This window comes from Phalacrocorax carbo, chromosome 28 (assembly GCF_963921805.1).
Source record: "Phalacrocorax carbo chromosome 28, bPhaCar2.1, whole genome shotgun sequence".
Taxonomy (NCBI): Eukaryota; Metazoa; Chordata; class Aves; order Suliformes; family Phalacrocoracidae; genus Phalacrocorax; species Phalacrocorax carbo.
Genome location: NC_087540.1, coordinates 489,849 through 506,880, shown reverse-complemented (window position 1 = coordinate 506,880; position 17,032 = coordinate 489,849). Strand labels below are relative to the sequence as shown.

The window sequence follows — 17,032 nt, the reverse complement described above, 5'->3', positions numbered from 1 at the left end:
TGTCCGTGTCTGTCCGTGTGCGCCTGCTGGGGGGGCGTGGCCTCGCTGTGACCGTCGTGACGCGCTTCCGGCTCTGGCTGGCGCGGCGGCGGGAGCGCGATGCCGGGCGAGGTGGTGACGCTGCAGCTGGGGCAGTACGCGGGCTGCGTGGGAGCCCACTGGTGGGGGCTGCAGGTGCGGGGGGAGCGGGGCCGGGACGCCGGGCGGGGAGCGGGGCGGGGGGAGCGGGGCCGGGACGCCGGGCGGGGGGAGCGGGGCCGGGACGCCGGGCGGGGGGAGCGGGGCGGGGGGAGCGGGGCCGGGACGCCGGGCGGGGAGCGGGGCGGGGGGAGCGGGGCCGGGACGCCGGGCGGGGAGCGGGGCGGGGGGAGCGGGGCCGGGACGCCCGGCGGGGGGAGCGGGGCCGGGACGCCGGGCGGGGAGCGGGGCGGGGGGAGCGGGGCCGGGACGCCGGGCGGGGAGCGGGGCGGGGGGAGCGGGGCCGGGACGCCCGGCGGGGGTCTGACCCGGCTGCCCCCGCAGGCCGCCGCGCTGCGCAGCCCCGGCGAGGCCGCCGAGCTCCGCGCCGCCGCGCTGCTCCGTCCCGGGCGGGCGGCGGGCGGCCGGGACACGCACACGCCGCGCCTGGTGGCGCTGGAGCTGAAAGGTACCGCGGGGCGGCCGGGCTGGGGGGGGGGCGGCCGGGCGGCCCACCCGTGACCGGCGTCTCTTGCAGGCGGCGTGGGCTCGCTGAGGCCCGGCGGCGCGGGCCCGGAGGCGCCGGTGGCCTGGTGAGTGCGGGGCGGCGGCGGGGGGCGGCGGCGCGGGGCCGCCGGCAGCTGCCGCCGCTCTGTCTTGCAGGGACGGGGCCGTGGCCGCCTACCTGGAGCGCGCCTCGGCCGGGGGCTGCGCGCCGCGGGACGCCGGGCGCCGGACGGTGAGGGCGGGGGGCGCGGGGGGGCGCGGGGCGCTGCCCGCTTCCCTCGCGGCGTTTGCTCTAACTTCCCGCCCCGCAACTCGCGGCAGGCTGAGGCAAAGCGTCACGTAACTACCCGACCGGGCTGTTTTTCTCAGGAAGATGCTTCCTCTGCCGGAACGGGCAGCGCCAGCACGGCGGCTTCAGGTGCGTGTGCGTGTTTGCGCGTTCGCGCTGCCCCGATGGCTCCCGTTTGCTTGCCCGCATCGAAGCGGTCTGGACGAGCGGAACACGCCCGGTGGCCGCGGGCTGATGCTGCACAACGTCTCAGTGAGAAGGAGGAAAACTGTGGGATGAGATTTCTTTGCCTACAGGAGAATGGGTCAAAGAGCAGCAAATAGGTTGAGAAACTGGATGACATAAAAAGCTGATTTTATCATCTTTATTCAAGGGGACGTTTGGGGTGCAGAGACCTTCCCTCTTCACATCTCTCTTGTTCCAGGCGCGTCTCCGGCCCCTTCGCGGCTCGCTGTTTCCCAGGACGTTTACTCGGGCGGCCAGGTGCGGGTCTGGTCCGATTACCTCAATGTGCACTTGCATCCCAAGAGCATCTATGTCATCCGCCAGTACATGCACGACGGGTACGGCCTCAGGCTCTGGTTCAGGATCTGTTGTCCAGAACAGGATCTTAGTTTTGCCTTCAAGGAAGAATTAAGAGGGGATAGAATAAGATTTTTTCCCCCCTTTATTCCTTAGGGAGTGTGGTTGTCTGGAAGCCTTTGGACAAGGTGAAAGTCTCCTGCAGGATCCCAGCTGCACAGAGGAGTTAGAAGATCGATTGCACTTCTATGTTGAAGAGTGTGATTACCTGCAGGTTTGACAGCTTAGTCCAAGCTCCCTTTTCTTCGAGGAAACTGCTCAAGCTTACGTAGAATCTCAGACGCTGCCCTCATTTTACACAGGGATTCCAAGTCCTCTGTGACCTACACGATGGATTCTCTGGAGTTGGTGCCAAGGTGACAGAACTGCTCTGTGATGAGTATTCAGGAAAGGGAATCCTGACCTGGGGCTTGACTCCGGTCACGAGTAACGTGGGCGTAAGTAAACAATGGGAAAAAACAAGGGCAGGTGACGCTTTCGTGCCTGATCCTGATTAGACCATTTACCGTTTGCATCTTGAAGATTCTAACGGTTGGGTTCTTCCCCCCCAGGATTCTCAGAACTCTTACAGACTGATGAACACAGCCCTAGGAATCGTCCGCCTCTCCAGTCACAGCTCGCTCTTTTGCCCCCTGTCGCTCAGCGGGAGCCTAGGCCTCAAGCCCCAGCCTCCCGTTACGTTTCCGTATATAAACTACGACGTATGTACTGTACAGCGGGTTACTGAGGAACAGCAGCTGCCTTGGCTGGCTTTTAGCTTTTTCTGATTTACCACTCCCTAAAAGTGCTTTCTGCAGCCATACCTTTGCAGTAATAACTTTTCATGGTGATATTTTGCTAAGCAGAAAGTATTTTTCTTTTCCCCTGCTTTTTCTCTGTTAGAAGAGACTTAACTACCAACCTTTCATCCCCACAGGGTTTTCACACTCTTAGAAATATTAACGCATTTCCTTTTTTCCAGTCTTTCGCTTGGTGTCCTGCCTTCAGTTTTGGCACTGAAAAAACCGCTTTGCCGCGTTACTCTTCACCAACGCGGCGCGTGTCTCTCCCCGGCGTGGGCAGTGTCCACGCACGCGCAGAGCCTGGCCCCAGCGCTAGGAAGCTGCTGACGTGAAAACTGGCAACAGCTCGTTCGTTAGCAAACAGCCGCCTTATCCAACACCTGAAAATATTGTTAAACACAACTTATATAAACGCATTATTTACAATATGCTTAAATCAAATACGCAAAAAGCAGGTAAGGAGCAGATGAGCTTAACTCTTCCGTTGGTCTCCCTCCACAGGCGTCACTGAACTACCACAGCAGCGCCATTTTGGCGGCGGCGCTCGATACCCTCACGGCTCCTTACCGGCTCTGTGCCTCCCAGGGCTCGATGATGCACCTTGCTGAAACACTTAACTTCTCTGGGAGAAAGGTGAGGGCAGAGAGCGCAGCAGCCTCCAACCCCTTGGGCTCTGCCTGAAGCGCTGCTGTGGGCAAGAGCTGGCGTTCCGCCTCGTATCGGGAGCGTGTGCTGGATCTGTCGCCCCCTCCCCGACTCGTAGGTGGCGGCAGCGTGGGCGTCCGTTCCCTTTCCTGCCCTACACGGCTACTCGCTCCCCGATACTTTAAGCGCCTACCAGCAGGATGTGCCCTGGAGTCTGCTGTCTTCGTGTAGGGAGCGAAAGGTCAGCTGCTGTTTTGCTCAGTCTGTTGTGCTACGAGGAATTTGCAAAGAAAGTCACACCAGGTAATCGGCGTTTGAGCTGCACTTTGCCCTCCAGGACTCTGGCACTCTCGTGAGCGATGGTTTTGTACAGAAGCCATCTGCCATCCTTCTATTCGGAGTGTCGGCTGAATGGGGGGAAAAAGTAGTCTACCGAGCTTTTATAGCAAAACAGCTAAAAAGCACCCGAGTCACCGACGTTTTCAGTCAAGTCCCCTGGAAAAACCAAAGAATTGGGGTTTTTTTTGCAGCAGCAGCCGCCATCCTGGAAAGCCGCCCCCTTCTCCACTCCACGCGTGCGAGAGCACCGAGCAGGTTCTGCAGCGTTACTTGCGCGCTGTGTTTCCTGGGGCCTTCAGGTTGGTAACAGGTTTAAGACCGGGGAACACTAACTGGAGACCGAAGGTCGAGCAAGTTTTAGGTAACTTTATTCACCACCTTCTTTACAGCACATCCCACGTGCTTGAGCAGCCGTGTAATACCCTACCTCCGTACCCCCAGTTTTTTTCTCCTCTCTTGACCAGACAAGGCTTCCTCCTGGACAAACCTCCCCGTTACTCCTCAGGTAACAAGGGCCCCTTAAACTTACTTTGCAACAGAAAGAGAGCACGTGGGGGCAGTAGGGCCTACCAGTGGTAAAAGAATTATTTTAAAAATAAAGAAAACCCAACCAACCAAACACCAGCAAATTCCCCCCCAACACTTTTCAGTAGGGCAAAAATTATGAGTGTTCAGCAACTCTTGTGCTATGCTGAGTTCAAGTAAAGCAACTGCTTGTAAAGCAGAATAAGGCAGGGAAACCGATTTTGAGCGGTGTATGTAAGATGCTCTTCCCTGCAGCTGTAGAAAGCATCCCTGTGCTGGCAGCCCTGCAGTCCTCGCCCGTTCTGCACACGCTCCTCCACGGCTTGTACAGGGATCTACAGAGGCTGAACCCACGGCGATGGGCCAGCTTCTTCTCTGCCGGCGTTGAGGAGGCTGACTTCCGCGAGGCCTTAGAGGAGCTAAGAACTCTGTCACAGTGCTATGAAACGGGGGCTGAAGCAGATGAAGCTGAAGATGAAGCCGATTCGGACTAACTCATCTTACAGACAGTGGAAGTAAATAGCTTTAAGATCACTTTCACAATAAAGATACCGGCTTTAAAGATGGCCCAGCTGCTACTTGCTTTTCACTTCAGCGAAACGCTGTTACAAGGGCTGGCTAACGTTCTCCAGCTACTTTCAGGTGTGTTGTAAAGGAGGAGAGCTGCTTTTGGGGGCTGGTTTGGGGGGTTTGGGGGGCTGGTTTTGGCTTTTTAAATTTTTTTTTTAACTTTGCAAAGTGAATTTGCCCTGCCTGTTGGAACAAGACCACACAATAAATACAGACTTCAGATTGTACGTGGGAAAGTTACAATCAACACAAGGGGAAAACTTTCCAAAAAACCAACCCGTGTGTTTGCCCCACATGAAAACAGACATCCTATTGTACAGTATTCACATGTCCTTTTCAAAGGCTGGGGCCCGATCTTCGCCACGGACTGAAGGTCACCGTCCGCAAGCATCACTTCTGTCGCTTCGGCGTTGAAGCTCCCCGTATAGGCTCCAGAGGATTGTGCCACCCTAACACCCTTCTCCGTTCCTTTAGTTTGATACAGGTGGCGACGTGCGGCTTGTCAGAAGTGTAGCAGGACGTGAACAACAGAAAAAGGAAGGTGCTATCTTAAATACCTGTGCAAATATTTTTCCTTTATCCACAGCACCTGTCTAGCAGCAAACTGGCAAACAGCGCTCCCGCTTCAGGCAGTAGCTTATCGAGCCGGAAGAACCTTAGTCATCCGGTTCTTCCTCGGAAAGCAGAAGATCTTTATCTGACAACTGGTCTGTGTTACTGGTGCTAGTTGCGTCCTCCTCATCTTCAGAGCTCCCGTCGCAGGACGTGTGAAACAGCTTCATCAGTTCTCTGAACCTGTGGGATACCTGCAGAGCAAGGGAAGTCACGCAGAAGGGGGTACAAAATGGCAAGTTCGTATTACAGAGCTCAGGGCGTTTGTGCTCTTATGTTGGAAAAAAAGCACACAACCACATTCTAGGTGAGATTCAGTCATGAAGGGGAAGAGAAAGGGAAGACCACGGGGTTGTTCTGTTTGCTTTGGAAGAACTGTTCTGTTCTGCTGCTGATGGAGGCAGGTGACAACCGGCAGATGGGGACGATGCCTAGGCAGTGAGGGGGGAAGGTCGAGGGACAAAACCTGCCAGGTGCCTTGTATTTAAACAGGAGGCTGAAGGCCCAGGTAGCAGTCCCTGAAACAATTCTGGTACCAAATGTAAGGCTGGCCTATCAACGGTAACGTAAAGAGAACCAGGGCAGCCACGGGTTTTGGCTCTGCCAGAACAGATCAGGGCTTGGTTTGGGTTTGGGTCTTTTTTATTTGCAGTTGGGATTATTTTTCTCTGCTGCAGCATCAAATTAAAGTTCCGTTTGGGGGACTAACGTGACAGCAAGTCTCCACCTTCCCTCCCCTCCCCTTTCCCCAGTCGCCGTAGCAGGTGCAAGCGTTTCCACACCAAGCCCTCACCTCACTAGCAGTCTTGTTGCCCAGTTTCTGCGAGATGGCGTGGAAGGTTTCCAGATGGGCCCCTTTCTCCTGGCAGGTGGTCAGGATGACTCTGTCGGCCTCCCTGTGAAACAGCACAATAGTTAAGAGAGCCGAAAACAAGTGCTGACACACTTTGACCACCGCAAGCCCGAGCGGCCCGTTCCCAGGTAAGGCTAACAATCGCAGCAAGTCCAGCAGCCTTGTTCCCTCACTACCACCACCACCCACAAGACGTCTCTCTAAGCAGAGCTGCATTTGGCCTATTTTTAAGCTTTTTGAAGGAGAGAAAAAAGCCCCGATTCTTTCCCAGCCTGAAGCACTACAATAATGACACTGCCATGAGCAGACCGCGTTTCTCATGGGGCCAAGATGGCAGCTACGACAGGCTGCGGTTAGCGGAACCAAGGCAGGAATATTGAGAGGGAGGAGGCAGAAGGCATTAGAAAATGGGAATACAAAATTAAAGCATATTCTATAGTATGAAAGCTGAAGCCAATTAGTGAATGCACAAAGGATGCAAGATGTAGCTCAGACAGATATACCTAGTCCAGAGGACAACCTTCTCCCCAGTCGAGCTGACTTTGCTGTTCTTCGCACACACAGTTGCTTCTGTGACTCGCTGCTGTTGCTGCTCCTCTTCCTTTTGGCCCGGGGAGGCAGTAACCACGCTATATTCTAGCTGCTCGGAGTGCTGATGCACCTGGCAGCACTTGTTTGCATTTGCCTTTAATCTGCTCTCGGGAAAGTTTCCAGTGGAGCCTGTATCATCTGCTTCCACAATGGGATCATCGGGGGACTGTGAGCTGCAGCTCCTACCCAGGGTTGGTTTTCTGCCCGCTGTTATCCAACCCTGCTTTGCTTCAGGTTTTCCTTCCAGAGGCAAAGGTGGCCCCTCAAATTCTTTCACATGTAGTTCTGAAGCACGACCAAAGACAGCGAGCTTATCTGAGGAGTCAGAACAGAGCCCTTCAGTCTGACATAAACTCTTTCCAGAAGAGGAACTCGGTCCTGTTGAACTCTTGACTGTAACAGAACGAGAAGACGGCAGCAGGTCTCTGCTCAGCCCAAGGGAACCTTCTGCACCTCCTTGATGGTGCTGGTTTAGTCCCTCGCTCTCACTTCCCACACTGCAAGGGCAGTCTTTGGTGTCCTGAGGTAGTTTTAGAGTAGCTTTTTGTAGATGCGTCCACCCGGGGCCAGTGATGGAAGAGTCACAGTCCTTTGCTATGTTCACGACAGCCCCAACACCGGCTTCTTGAACCTGATTATCAGGTGGTGCAGCTCTTTCCGAAGATGCTTGTCTGCTGGAGGCAATCTTTCCTTCCAGATGAGATCCTGAGAAGAAACCCAAACAAGTTTAGACTAGCTGTTAGCAAGAAAAAAACCTCTGGAGGCTTTATCGATTGACTTTTTAAGAGTGTTGGTTTGGGTTTTTTTTTTTTATTCTAGAGCATAATGAGAACACAATTTGGGAGCAGCTTTGTAATTCTACCTGCAGTTTACCCATCCTCTACTTCAAAGAAGGCACCCTGTCGTCTATTTTCTTCACCATTGCGGGTTACTACAATCAGCTGCCATGCAAAGAGTGATAAACGTAAGAAAAAACACTCTTAAGTGAATTGCCCAGAACAAAAGCGTAAGCGAAGCAGACATCACCGCTCTTGGCACCTAAGTACAAGCCCGCTGTGAACCGGATGGCAGGTTGTTACACTTAAACCACTCTGTGTAACCTGTGCGCAGCGTCCAACAGCCGCGTCACCGAGACGCGGGTGCGGAAAGAAGGGAGAGATCTCTCAGGTTGTTTATCCTGCAGTAATGTGCCAGACTGAAGGAGAAACAAGGAACATGGAGATCATTTAAAGGAGGATTACAGAGACGGTGATTCTGAATTGCTGTGCTAAAATGAAAACTGGAGAAGAACCCCGTGTCATGGACTGGTGGTACTGGGAATTGGATTAGTGAGAGAGCAAGAGAAGCTTAAATGGACCGGCCGTTCTGAAAATGGTGGGGTGCTTCTCTAGTCAGGAAAGCTATTTTTGAAGGGAATGCTCTGGATATATTGTGTTTAGAGCACCCAGAGTGGATGAACACATGGGAAAAAAGAAAAAATTATTATTAGAAGTTCTCATTATCTCAATAAATTTGCATCAGAAAGTCCCGTACCCGATTTGCCTTCTGTGAACCAGTTTGGAGATGAATGATACACCTGTCTGTACACAAGACTTTCACACACCTGAAGCCAGGGAGTCCACTTTCCTAGATACGGTTTTTGTTCGGCTCTGGACATCCTCTCCCTCATCTCTGTTCTCCAGGCTTTCTTCCGCAGGTTCCTTAGCTGTTCCAGAGTCCTTCCCTTCAGGCCGAGGACCCGACTCTTGTTGAACAAGGCTTGCAGTCACCTCTTGAGAATCTTTATTTTTATAAAATTTGTTTTCACACAACTGCAAATCAATATACAGGCATACAGTTACAGATGTGCTGTCTCAGCCCAAACCTAACAGCTTGGCCTTTGCTTCCAAAACATTCCTCGACGCTAACAAAGGCTTTAGTTTGGCAATAGGTTTGCATTTAGAAAGCTGAATCTTTTTTATTATTATGAACAGGCACAGTTCTTTCCACACAGTGGCCACACAAGCATCTTCCACTGAAAAGGCTTATTAACTCAAAAGAATATAAAAATTAACACTATTTAGCATAGCAAGGAGGGGCAGTAGAAAGGCAGCAGGAGGTAGACAGGGGAAGGCCAGGTAGTGCAGTCAGAGCTCTGAAGAGGGAGACACTACTGGTCATCTCTTGATTTACTTTCTCCCTCAACACATGATTTTGGAGCCATGAGGCCCGAGGCTGGACAGATCATCACAACAGGGGGACTCGTGGCAGGACTCTACTTTCCACTCACCACTCCAATGACTTGGCCTATCAACTAACCTTACTACTACAATGGCTGCAGGTCCTCCTTTTGCTTTTCTTTAGCTTGAGATCGCTACTCCCCTCATGGCAGGAACATGAACATTCCTTCATCCCATCTACCCACTCGACCTCCTGGAAACAGACATACTCCAGCTGAAAAATGTGCACGTACACAACGATGACAGTCAGGGGAAGGTTAACCCCAGAGGGAGCCAGGAAGGGCCAAGTGACACTCTGCACACTCAGAAAACTGAAGCGATTATGCTGCTAGCAAGCAAAGCACAATGGAAACACTTCAATCCCCTTTCTTCACATCTTTTTAGGCTGTCGTCATGTCTAAGACACATTTATCCTCATGGGCATGCATTTGCTCAGAGCCCAGATGCGCAGCTGAGTGAGATACCCCAGGCCCACCTTGTCATTGTTCTGGCCTCCATTCTCTTTCCGCTTCTTGTTTTTTGAGGCTGCATGTATCTTGGGTGGTTCATCCTCCTCTTCTACCTCTGGCAAAGACACCTCTTCAAACCCATCAAACTACAGAAAAAAAAAAAGAGGAACGCACAAAAAACACTCTATCATGACAGCCCTTAGACAGACTAGCCTTCGTTTTCCTCAGGAATTTCTGAATATTGAGCTTAGTTCCAGGACATAGCGAGTTAAATTACATTAGAAGAGGCATAAGACATAAATGCTATAAAAAAAATTTGTAAAGTTTACTGCGGTCCACCAACAGCTATCCCACCCCGCTGCTTCCCTCACTGTGGAAACGCAGCCTCAAACTGAGTCCTTCAAGATCAAACATGTCTAGTGTCTCTGCTTTTATCTCTTCTGGTCTTGGGGAGAAGGTTACTCCACCTCATATTCCTTCTCTTCTGTCCAGCTGATCTCCTCAAAATCTCCCATGCGGCTGGCTGAGGGCCGTAAGTGATCAAAGAAAACGGAGAACTCATCCTGCAAGTGGTCATGTCCTTTCAACAGTTGCCACATCTGGGTCTTCAGCTGAAAGAGAGGAATCCAGAGAAAATGCGTGCTTGATCCCACCTCATCACGTTCTTCTCAGAAGTATTTCTCAAGGGAAGTGGAACATCAGGGCTTATTAGACCTCCAACATGGAACTCTACGCTTGCGTTGGTACTACTTCATGAATATTCTGATATCACTCCACATCCAGCTATCAAATTAGCCTAGAAATATCCCTCCAAAATTCTAGGCAGGCTCTGTAGGAGGCACTAAGCTAAAATTTCACCTGCGAAGTGATAAATCAAGGTGGAGGTAAGAGAGGGGAGACTCACGCAGGGCAGTTAATTGTGGAGCCTCTTGAAGAGGCAGCTTCAATTCTCTACCACACCCCAAAGAGGGAGATCGCACTTGCTAAACTCCTGTAGTCGCCAAGAGCAGCACAGGGGAAGGGGGAAGCAGGCCAACTAACTGCATTCTCAGAGGTTGTGAGTGAAAGGAGGTACCTGGATGCCCAATTACCTCTGCAATCTCCTGGGGGAGGCAGTCTGCACAACTCTGCAGGACTTTGATGATCTTTTGATGGTGGGCAGGATTTTCAGCAAAACAGATCTCCAGCTGCCTGAGGAACTTCCGGCTCTTTTCAAATGCTTGCTGCTCTTCAAACTGACCAAAAGAAAAAGATTCACCCCTCATGTTCAGGAACATATTTCCAACCATCTCTAGTTGGCTTAAGCAAGCTATAAAATGCCTGTCTTGTGATTTGTTTTCCATTTGTACTGACACCTACTGCAAAACTGGGAAGAGGTGGAGACTGTATAATCACCACTTACATGAGCTACAAAAGTTTTGCTTCAACCGTATGCACAAAAGAAAGGAAAGTCCAGAAAGAATGTAAGAGGTGAAAACCCCAAAGTGGAAGGCTGATCTGTGAGACAAGGGAACCGTTCCACTTGCTGTACCTGCACGCCGCCCCTGCAGCCGGGTTCTGCGATGTAACTGGGAAAGGCAGATTCTCCACAGTAATACTTAGTACGAGACTTAAACACTAACTTTTCAATTCTGATTAAGAAAACAATAAGGTAAGCAAATGATTTACCAGCTGTTTGCCTTTCTTGCCCTAGGAAGAATTCCTTATTCTTTCACTCCCGCAAGCACTCACATTGTCTGCTTTAAATTTAGCCTCCTCCTTTCATTTTACCTACCAGTCCACACTCCAAAGCTTGTTCTGGTAAAAGAAAGGCAGCAAAATCTGTGAGCAACTGTGGCCAGTCATGCAAGAGTTTCTGTAAAGTGGAATAGAGATCCACAGCGGTTCGCTTGTCCGTGCTAATCTCAAACTCATAGATAACGCGAAGAAAGTCTTCATACTTCCCAGGAACATGCTGCAAGGCTTCACGCACCTGGAAAGAGCAACAGGCCTTCACAGGACTACATAACATCCAGGAAGAAAACAAGTTAATTCAGTTATCTTTGATCTCTTGCTACTCAGAATTTAGACAGTGCTTCCAGTCTTGTTGAGCCAACCAAGTCTCTTCCTTAAAGATAAATTTGAACTGCTCACAAGAGAGAAGGGAACCAAATCCAAGCCTGTGAAATTCTGAGATTAAGAGAGGCCCGGTGTCATGGCTTGACTCCAGCCAGCAGCAAAGCACCTGCACAGCCCCTCACTCGCCCCCCACCTCGCCCAAGCGGGACAGGGAGGGAAGAGGAAGAGCAAAAGCAAGAAAACTCATAGGCTGAGAAAAAGACAGTTTAATAAATAAAGGACGGCCATACAGGGTGCTATGAACTCCATCCCAGGCCGATCCAGCACACCCAGTTAGAACTGGCAGTTATGTGGCTCAGGCATGAGCCGTGTCAGAGGACTCAGGCGACCCGTGTTTCTGCGTCTGGGTAACACACTGGTCTGGCTTACCCTCGTTAGGTAGGCTTGTGCAAACGCCAGATCCTTCTGCTCCCGCAGGGGATCTCTCTCCAGGATGTCTTCATCGTACAAGAGGAGGAGCTTCGATGTATCTTTGCTAGCACGAGCCCGTCCCCTCTTATTTCTGGTTCTGTGGGAGCTCCTGCTCTTCCCAGGGGCTTTCATATTTTCCCCTGTGAAGGAGCACAAAGCACGTTGTACGGGTACTTTCCATACATTCCCTGGGCTGGCAGATGACTACATTTGTAGATCAATATTGCAACAGAAAAGTAAGTTTTTGTAGTTATTGACAAGTTAACTGTTTACGCTCTCCTGTAAGTGTACGGGCAATGTACTTTTCAATAGTCAGGCTGGCTAATGTTTTAAATTGGCTCTTTATAAAAATATATAGTGCCTGATGGGAAAAAGTCTCTGGCTACAGCAGCAAACCTGCCCTAGCTGTTACCCAGCTAGCAATCTACTAATAGGTACCTCCATGGCATACCAGGGGCAGAAGAATCATAGTGGGTGAACAGAGATGTGATATTGGCATCAGAGCTGGCTGTGACACTTGCACATTATTCTTTAGCTTATTATTTACATTAATAGAGTTAGATAAATAACTAGCATCACATAACAGGGAATGAAAGAGTCTAGTAGGAGTTGCTGGATTGAGATTTTTATGTCTTTAGATTAGGAAACTGTTGGTCCAATGGGCTGAGCCCCACCTCCTCAAAGTTCACTGCTCAAATTCATCTATTGCTTGCTGTATGCTGTTAAGGTATGATTTTGTTTCCTTTTCCCCCACACGACCTTGTAACACAAAGCTCAGTTTAGCAGAGATCTGAGTATTTAATACTGTTCTTATATAGGTGTTGGGTATTACTCGACACAAACCACAAATCTTATGCCTGCAAATTCTGGAAGCATAAATGCATTACGGTGGACTAAAGACGCTCAGTTCAGATGCACAAGGGCTTCTATGGCAAGAACTGTTTTCACAGAATTGGGACCGGGTTGCAAAATTTAATTTCCAGCTGGAAAACATCACCAAGCTCCGATGTGGTAAGTGAAATTAAACCCAGACACAATCTCCCCATGGTTTTGCTTTTAACGCAGAGGGCGGCTCTGCTTCCCCAGGGTCTGCGTCAAAAGAAACACACAGAACTTACCCGCTGGCATTCTGTGAGCTTCCACCTGCGGGGCCGTCTTTGTCAACGTGAAGGCAGATTTAGGTTCCTCTGATATATCTCCACATACTTCATCATCTTTCTGTAAGCTCTCTATTCCTTCCCCTTCCTCCTCCTCCTCTTCCTCAGGCTCAGAGTTCTCTTCCTGGGAATTCTCTTCTTCAGAATCTCCTTCTTGGCTTAAACGCCTCTCTGTTGCAAGCCAAGTAAGCTTTTCCATTGTCTCCTTAGAAAGCAACAACAAAACCAACTCACATTATTTTCTTTTAGGGTCTGTTTTCATTACATTCTAGCTCACTCCATCATCATTCTAACAGCCAATTTCGCAGATCAGCACCTGACCAACTAGAGGATTCTACTGAAGGGACAGAATTCAACAACAACCAGAACTCTCACACAAAATTCCAGAATCTGACGCTTATTATTACACCTTAAGTATTATATTACTAAGCCTTAAGTTAGACAGGATTCCTTAACGATCATGTTAATTCTTAAAGGCTTGCTGGAATTGTGACCTGGAAAATAATTTTCACTTAAAGTACTTCTTACTAACTAACAGCCTCAGCTGAGGAAGTCCTTACAACTCAGCAGAATCTGCATATTTGCAAGATATTCCTTTAGCTTGGACTTAAAAATCTTCTCAGAAAAAAAAATTGCAGTGTCCAGTTTCTCTGTAAACCGGCACAATGCCACGCTATTGCAGTTACTAGTCCAGCTTTCCAACTGGCTGCAAACTGTGCTTTGCCCCGACTCCACTAGGGTGTTTCAGGACACCAGTATTTGTCGTTAGCAAGATTTTTAAAAGTTTTGTTTGCTTTTACCTGAAGTTCTGGCACAGAAAGAATAGATTCTTCTGAGGCTGATGACATTTCTTCATCCTCGTCTTGTGTAAAATCATCAAAGTCATCTTCTTCCTCTTCTTCTTGCCCTTCTCTCTCTCCCCCAGCTTCAGGGCCAGCTGGCGTTCCGACAGACTGGCCGTCTATACTGGACGAATCCTCTGGTCTTCCTAGCGGACTACTAAATTCTGTCTCAACATCTGCTGTGCATGGAAGATTCTTTGGAGACTCACTGCTTACTTGTGGTCCAGCAACACCGCCGGCATCCATCTGCTGTTCCCCACGGGGAGATGACTGCAAAGCCCGTCGGTCGTCTTCTCCCTTCTCGTCACAAGAAGTATGCTCCTTTTTAATTTCTTTCAGGTCATTTGAACATGAACATGCAGCCTCCATGTTCAGCTCCTGGCCAAGGTCCAGCATTAATTCCTCCTTCACTTCACCACATAAAAGATCTCTCTTCTGTACTGGATTTACTTCCTTGGTAGCATCATTTGAATCTTCAGGCTCAATTTTCACCGTTTCTTCTGGATCTTCCAAGTGAGGCAAAAGGTCCACTGACAACGGCTCTGAAGCGTTCTCTTCCTCTATCACCGCCCAGCTACAGCAGTCACCCTTATTTACCTTCTCCTGACCACCATTATTTGAAGCAGCAGCATTCGTACTACACTCCTTGGGGGAGACAGCGGAGCATGAAACATACAGCTCTGGGGGTTCAACCTTGGGCTCCACCGCGGGATAGGTGTTTTTGTTGTTTCCAGCAGGGCAGGAAGGAACCAGACTGAGCTGCTCTTCGTTTTCACCAACGGAGGATGCAGAAAGACCAACAGGGTTAGGAGAGACTATCAACGAAGGGATTGAAGAAGTCACTAGAGGCTGATTTAAGGGACATGGGAAAGTGGATGGGTTTACCAGTAAGGTTGTAACTGGAATAGCCTGCGTACCTCTACCAACTGTTGTATTTATGGGCTGAATCATGTTACAACCATTGCCTATATTAACCACTTTCACTGTGGTAGCAGGCACAGTCAGTATGACAGGAGATGGCTGAATCAAAGGTGAAGTCTTTATCAGTGGGGCAGATTTTGTCCCTTTTTTCCTTTGGTATCCCTTACGAACACAAGGTTTCCGTATTTTTGCTCCGGCCAAAGCTGGCAACATCAGTTTTGGCTGAAAAGTTACTGGATTTGCCGACACTAGAGCTGGTGGTACAGCAGCTGAGAAAGCTTGTCTGGAGTCCGAATGTGAAGTGGGGAGCACGTTCTGGAATTCCATGCCATCCCCACCTCCTACCACCGCTGGAACATTCAAAGGCTGCACTCCCGGCACTGTCTGCATAACTGTAGCTGGCTGGATTAGCCGAGGAATCTGAACCATAACTTTGCTGGGAGGAGCTTCTGACTGGGACAACTTCACAGTCTTCTGGATGCTAATAGTGTTGGAACTGGGCTGCAGGCAAGGACTCGGTCGAATGAGGACAGGCTTCAGAGCTGAAGACCTCTGCCTCCTCCATGCTCTCCTAGAGAATCGATTGGCAAGGGGCTTTAAGGTCAGTACTAGTCCCTTTGGCATGAGTAGAGGGTATTTTTCATCATAGTCTGTGTCTGAAGTTTCCTTTCCTGTCCCCAAAAAGACAGATTCTGCATCAGGTGAACCTGGCGTCTCCCTGGCATCTTCTGCTAATTGCTTCAATTCCCCCTGAATGGAAGGCAAGCTTGCCTAAAGGGAACAAGAGTTTATTAGTCCAGTCCATGGGCTATTACACTATTACCACCTTCAGACAGCACCACAGAAGGCAACAGACAGCAACTGGCTTCTAAAAGTAAAGCACTTTGCATTTTACTTTGTACTATTGTATATCACTTTATATTTACTGTATATTACTTCATATTCACAAGTTTTACTTCAAAGCCTCCAAAAGAATCAGAGCCTGAAAGAAAGAACAGGCTTGCTTTATAAAGGTTCCTTTAGTAAATACAAGATTTTGTGGGAAGGAAGCTTCACTGTAACAATGAAATACAATGGACAATTAAGAGAACTACATTTTATGGCAGCTGAGTCTAATTCTTTCCTCAGAAGCAGTCCTCCTTGACTGACTCACAGGCATGGCTGCTACGCCTCCAGCTTAGTCTTCCTTGTGCAAAGAATTTAAGAATAAGAATCCTTACAAAGCATAAGACATTTGGGTATAACAAACATGACAGCCACACTGCAGGTGAAGATAACCTTAAGAAACCCACCCCACCCCACCCCCCCGATTTCTTCCTTCCTCTTAGAAGATGAGGTTTTAAGGGGGAAGAACAGGCCCTCTCTCATGGCTGTAACACAGCGGGAGAGATGGCAATACTGCTAACCGTAAGGCCAGGGTAAGGCTACACTGATTAACAAATTAACAAAGCCAAATAACAAAATCAACACATCAAACCAGAGCCATTAGAAATACATCTCACGTCGCAAAACAAGCATGTGACAACAAGCACTATGCCCATGTGATGCAGCTGGGCAGACAAACACCAAGAGTGGTGTGTAATACTTCAGGTTGCTAAGTACTACTGTTCTCGCTAAGATTACTAGCTAGACAGAGCATAACACAGGCTCACGTGCAACATGGACTGCCTTTTGACTTCAGAGCTGTAAGCTAACCAAACAACTCACTCTGGACCTAGGCTGTACAGAAAAAGAAAGAAAAGAGAAAACAACAGAAACAACCCCAAAAGAAACCAACCAACAAAAAAACCACACGATGCTGGATGAAGAACAGCAGAAACTACCTTTAGCCAAAATGGCAGGCAATGTTCTTCTCTCTCCACAGGTGGCTTCCACTCATTAGGCTGGATTTCCTCACAGCACTTGAACAGAACGGGCAACTGTTTTGTCTTTTTGTAGTACTACATGGAGACAGGAGAGAATGCAAGACAAGGTGACTGTGGTCAGAACACCTGCCCAGTAACTGCTGGGGTGTAGGATAAGGATTGGGCTCTGTGAAAGCGTTCATATGAATTAAGCAGTTCTCATCACTGCTACTATAATACAGTACTACCTAAAGAAACCTTAAAAAGAACAATAAAGGCTGAACAAGAGCTGACTGCCATCTTGGTTTCTCTCAAAAGAAAGCATGAAGTTCTAGCAGACATGCGGGTGTACTTGCTTTAGGTTTTTATTCTCTCTTTAGCAGTGGCCCTTAGCTTATGGGACAGGACATTTGGCCAGCTGGACCTTCAGCCTGACTGGAGACAGCACTTTTGGTTAAGCTTCACTACTCAAAGCCACAGCTGTACTAGGACTGTCTGCAAGGGCTGGGTTCTAAAGAGTCTAAATAGTCATATAAGCACTCGCAAAGTACAGAGGATAAGGTCTTTTTGAAGAAAACTGATCTCCTTTTTTTTTGCTA

The 17,032-nt window shown here is 49.5% G+C and overlaps 2 protein-coding genes and 1 long non-coding RNA gene across 11 annotated transcripts in view; 2 read left to right on the top strand and 1 right to left on the bottom strand.

Annotated features, from left to right (window-relative positions):
* Position 1: 1 nt before the first annotated feature.
* On the top strand, positions 2-7,996 carry MSTO1 (misato mitochondrial distribution and morphology regulator 1). 4 transcript variants are annotated; one of them, XM_064475380.1, is made up of 15 exons: positions 6-174; positions 523-646; positions 716-770; positions 841-916; positions 1,054-1,102; positions 1,398-1,536; positions 1,652-1,769; positions 1,858-1,992; positions 2,107-2,256; positions 2,839-2,970; positions 3,101-3,285; positions 3,513-3,620; positions 3,711-3,826; positions 4,102-6,009; positions 7,292-7,996. In XM_064475380.1, exons 1-14 carry the CDS (start codon positions 100-102, stop codon positions 4,338-4,340), a joined length of 1,701 nt encoding a protein of 566 aa, XP_064331450.1. In that variant the 5' UTR covers positions 6-99; the 3' UTR covers positions 4,341-6,009; positions 7,292-7,996. The 4 variants fall into 4 exon arrangements, with proteins under 4 accessions (XP_064331453.1, XP_064331450.1, XP_064331451.1 ...); XM_064475383.1 differs by lacking the exon at positions 7,292-7,996 and having other exon boundaries at positions 2-174; positions 1,858-1,911; positions 4,102-4,643; XM_064475381.1 differs by lacking the exon at positions 7,292-7,996 and having other exon boundaries at positions 3,516-3,620; positions 4,102-4,643.
* LOC104043448 (GON-4-like protein) overlaps positions 3,673-17,032 on the bottom strand; it is a 30,387-nt gene continuing 17,027 nt past the window's right edge. For 4 of the 5 annotated variants that reach the window (XM_064475365.1, XM_064475366.1, XM_064475368.1 and 1 more), the window contains 13 exons: positions 16,413-16,529; positions 13,627-15,360; positions 12,788-13,031; positions 11,628-11,809; positions 10,915-11,112; positions 10,232-10,375; positions 9,608-9,751; positions 9,167-9,286; positions 8,771-8,884; positions 8,076-8,283; positions 6,385-7,177; positions 5,822-5,924; positions 3,673-5,222 (listed from right to left, as the gene is read on the bottom strand). In XM_064475365.1, the coding sequence (XP_064331435.1) occupies positions 5,073-5,222; positions 5,822-5,924; positions 6,385-7,177; positions 8,076-8,283; positions 8,771-8,884; positions 9,167-9,286; positions 9,608-9,751; positions 10,232-10,375; positions 10,915-11,112; positions 11,628-11,809; positions 12,788-13,031; positions 13,627-15,360; positions 16,413-16,529 (4,251 nt within the window). In that variant the 3' untranslated portion in view covers positions 3,673-5,072. The remainder of the gene's footprint in view (positions 5,223-5,821; positions 5,925-6,384; positions 7,178-8,075; positions 8,284-8,770; positions 8,885-9,166; positions 9,287-9,607; positions 9,752-10,231; positions 10,376-10,914; positions 11,113-11,627; positions 11,810-12,787; positions 13,032-13,626; positions 15,361-16,412; positions 16,530-17,032) is intronic. The other variant, XM_064475367.1, reaches the window with a different exon arrangement.
* On the top strand, positions 11,778-13,763 carry LOC135318248 (uncharacterized). Of its 2 annotated transcripts, XR_010376567.1 has the most exons (3): positions 11,778-11,905; positions 12,308-12,396; positions 12,488-13,763. It is a non-coding gene; the product is annotated as an uncharacterized LOC135318248 (long non-coding RNA). The 2 variants fall into 2 exon arrangements; XR_010376566.1 differs by having other exon boundaries at positions 11,804-12,396.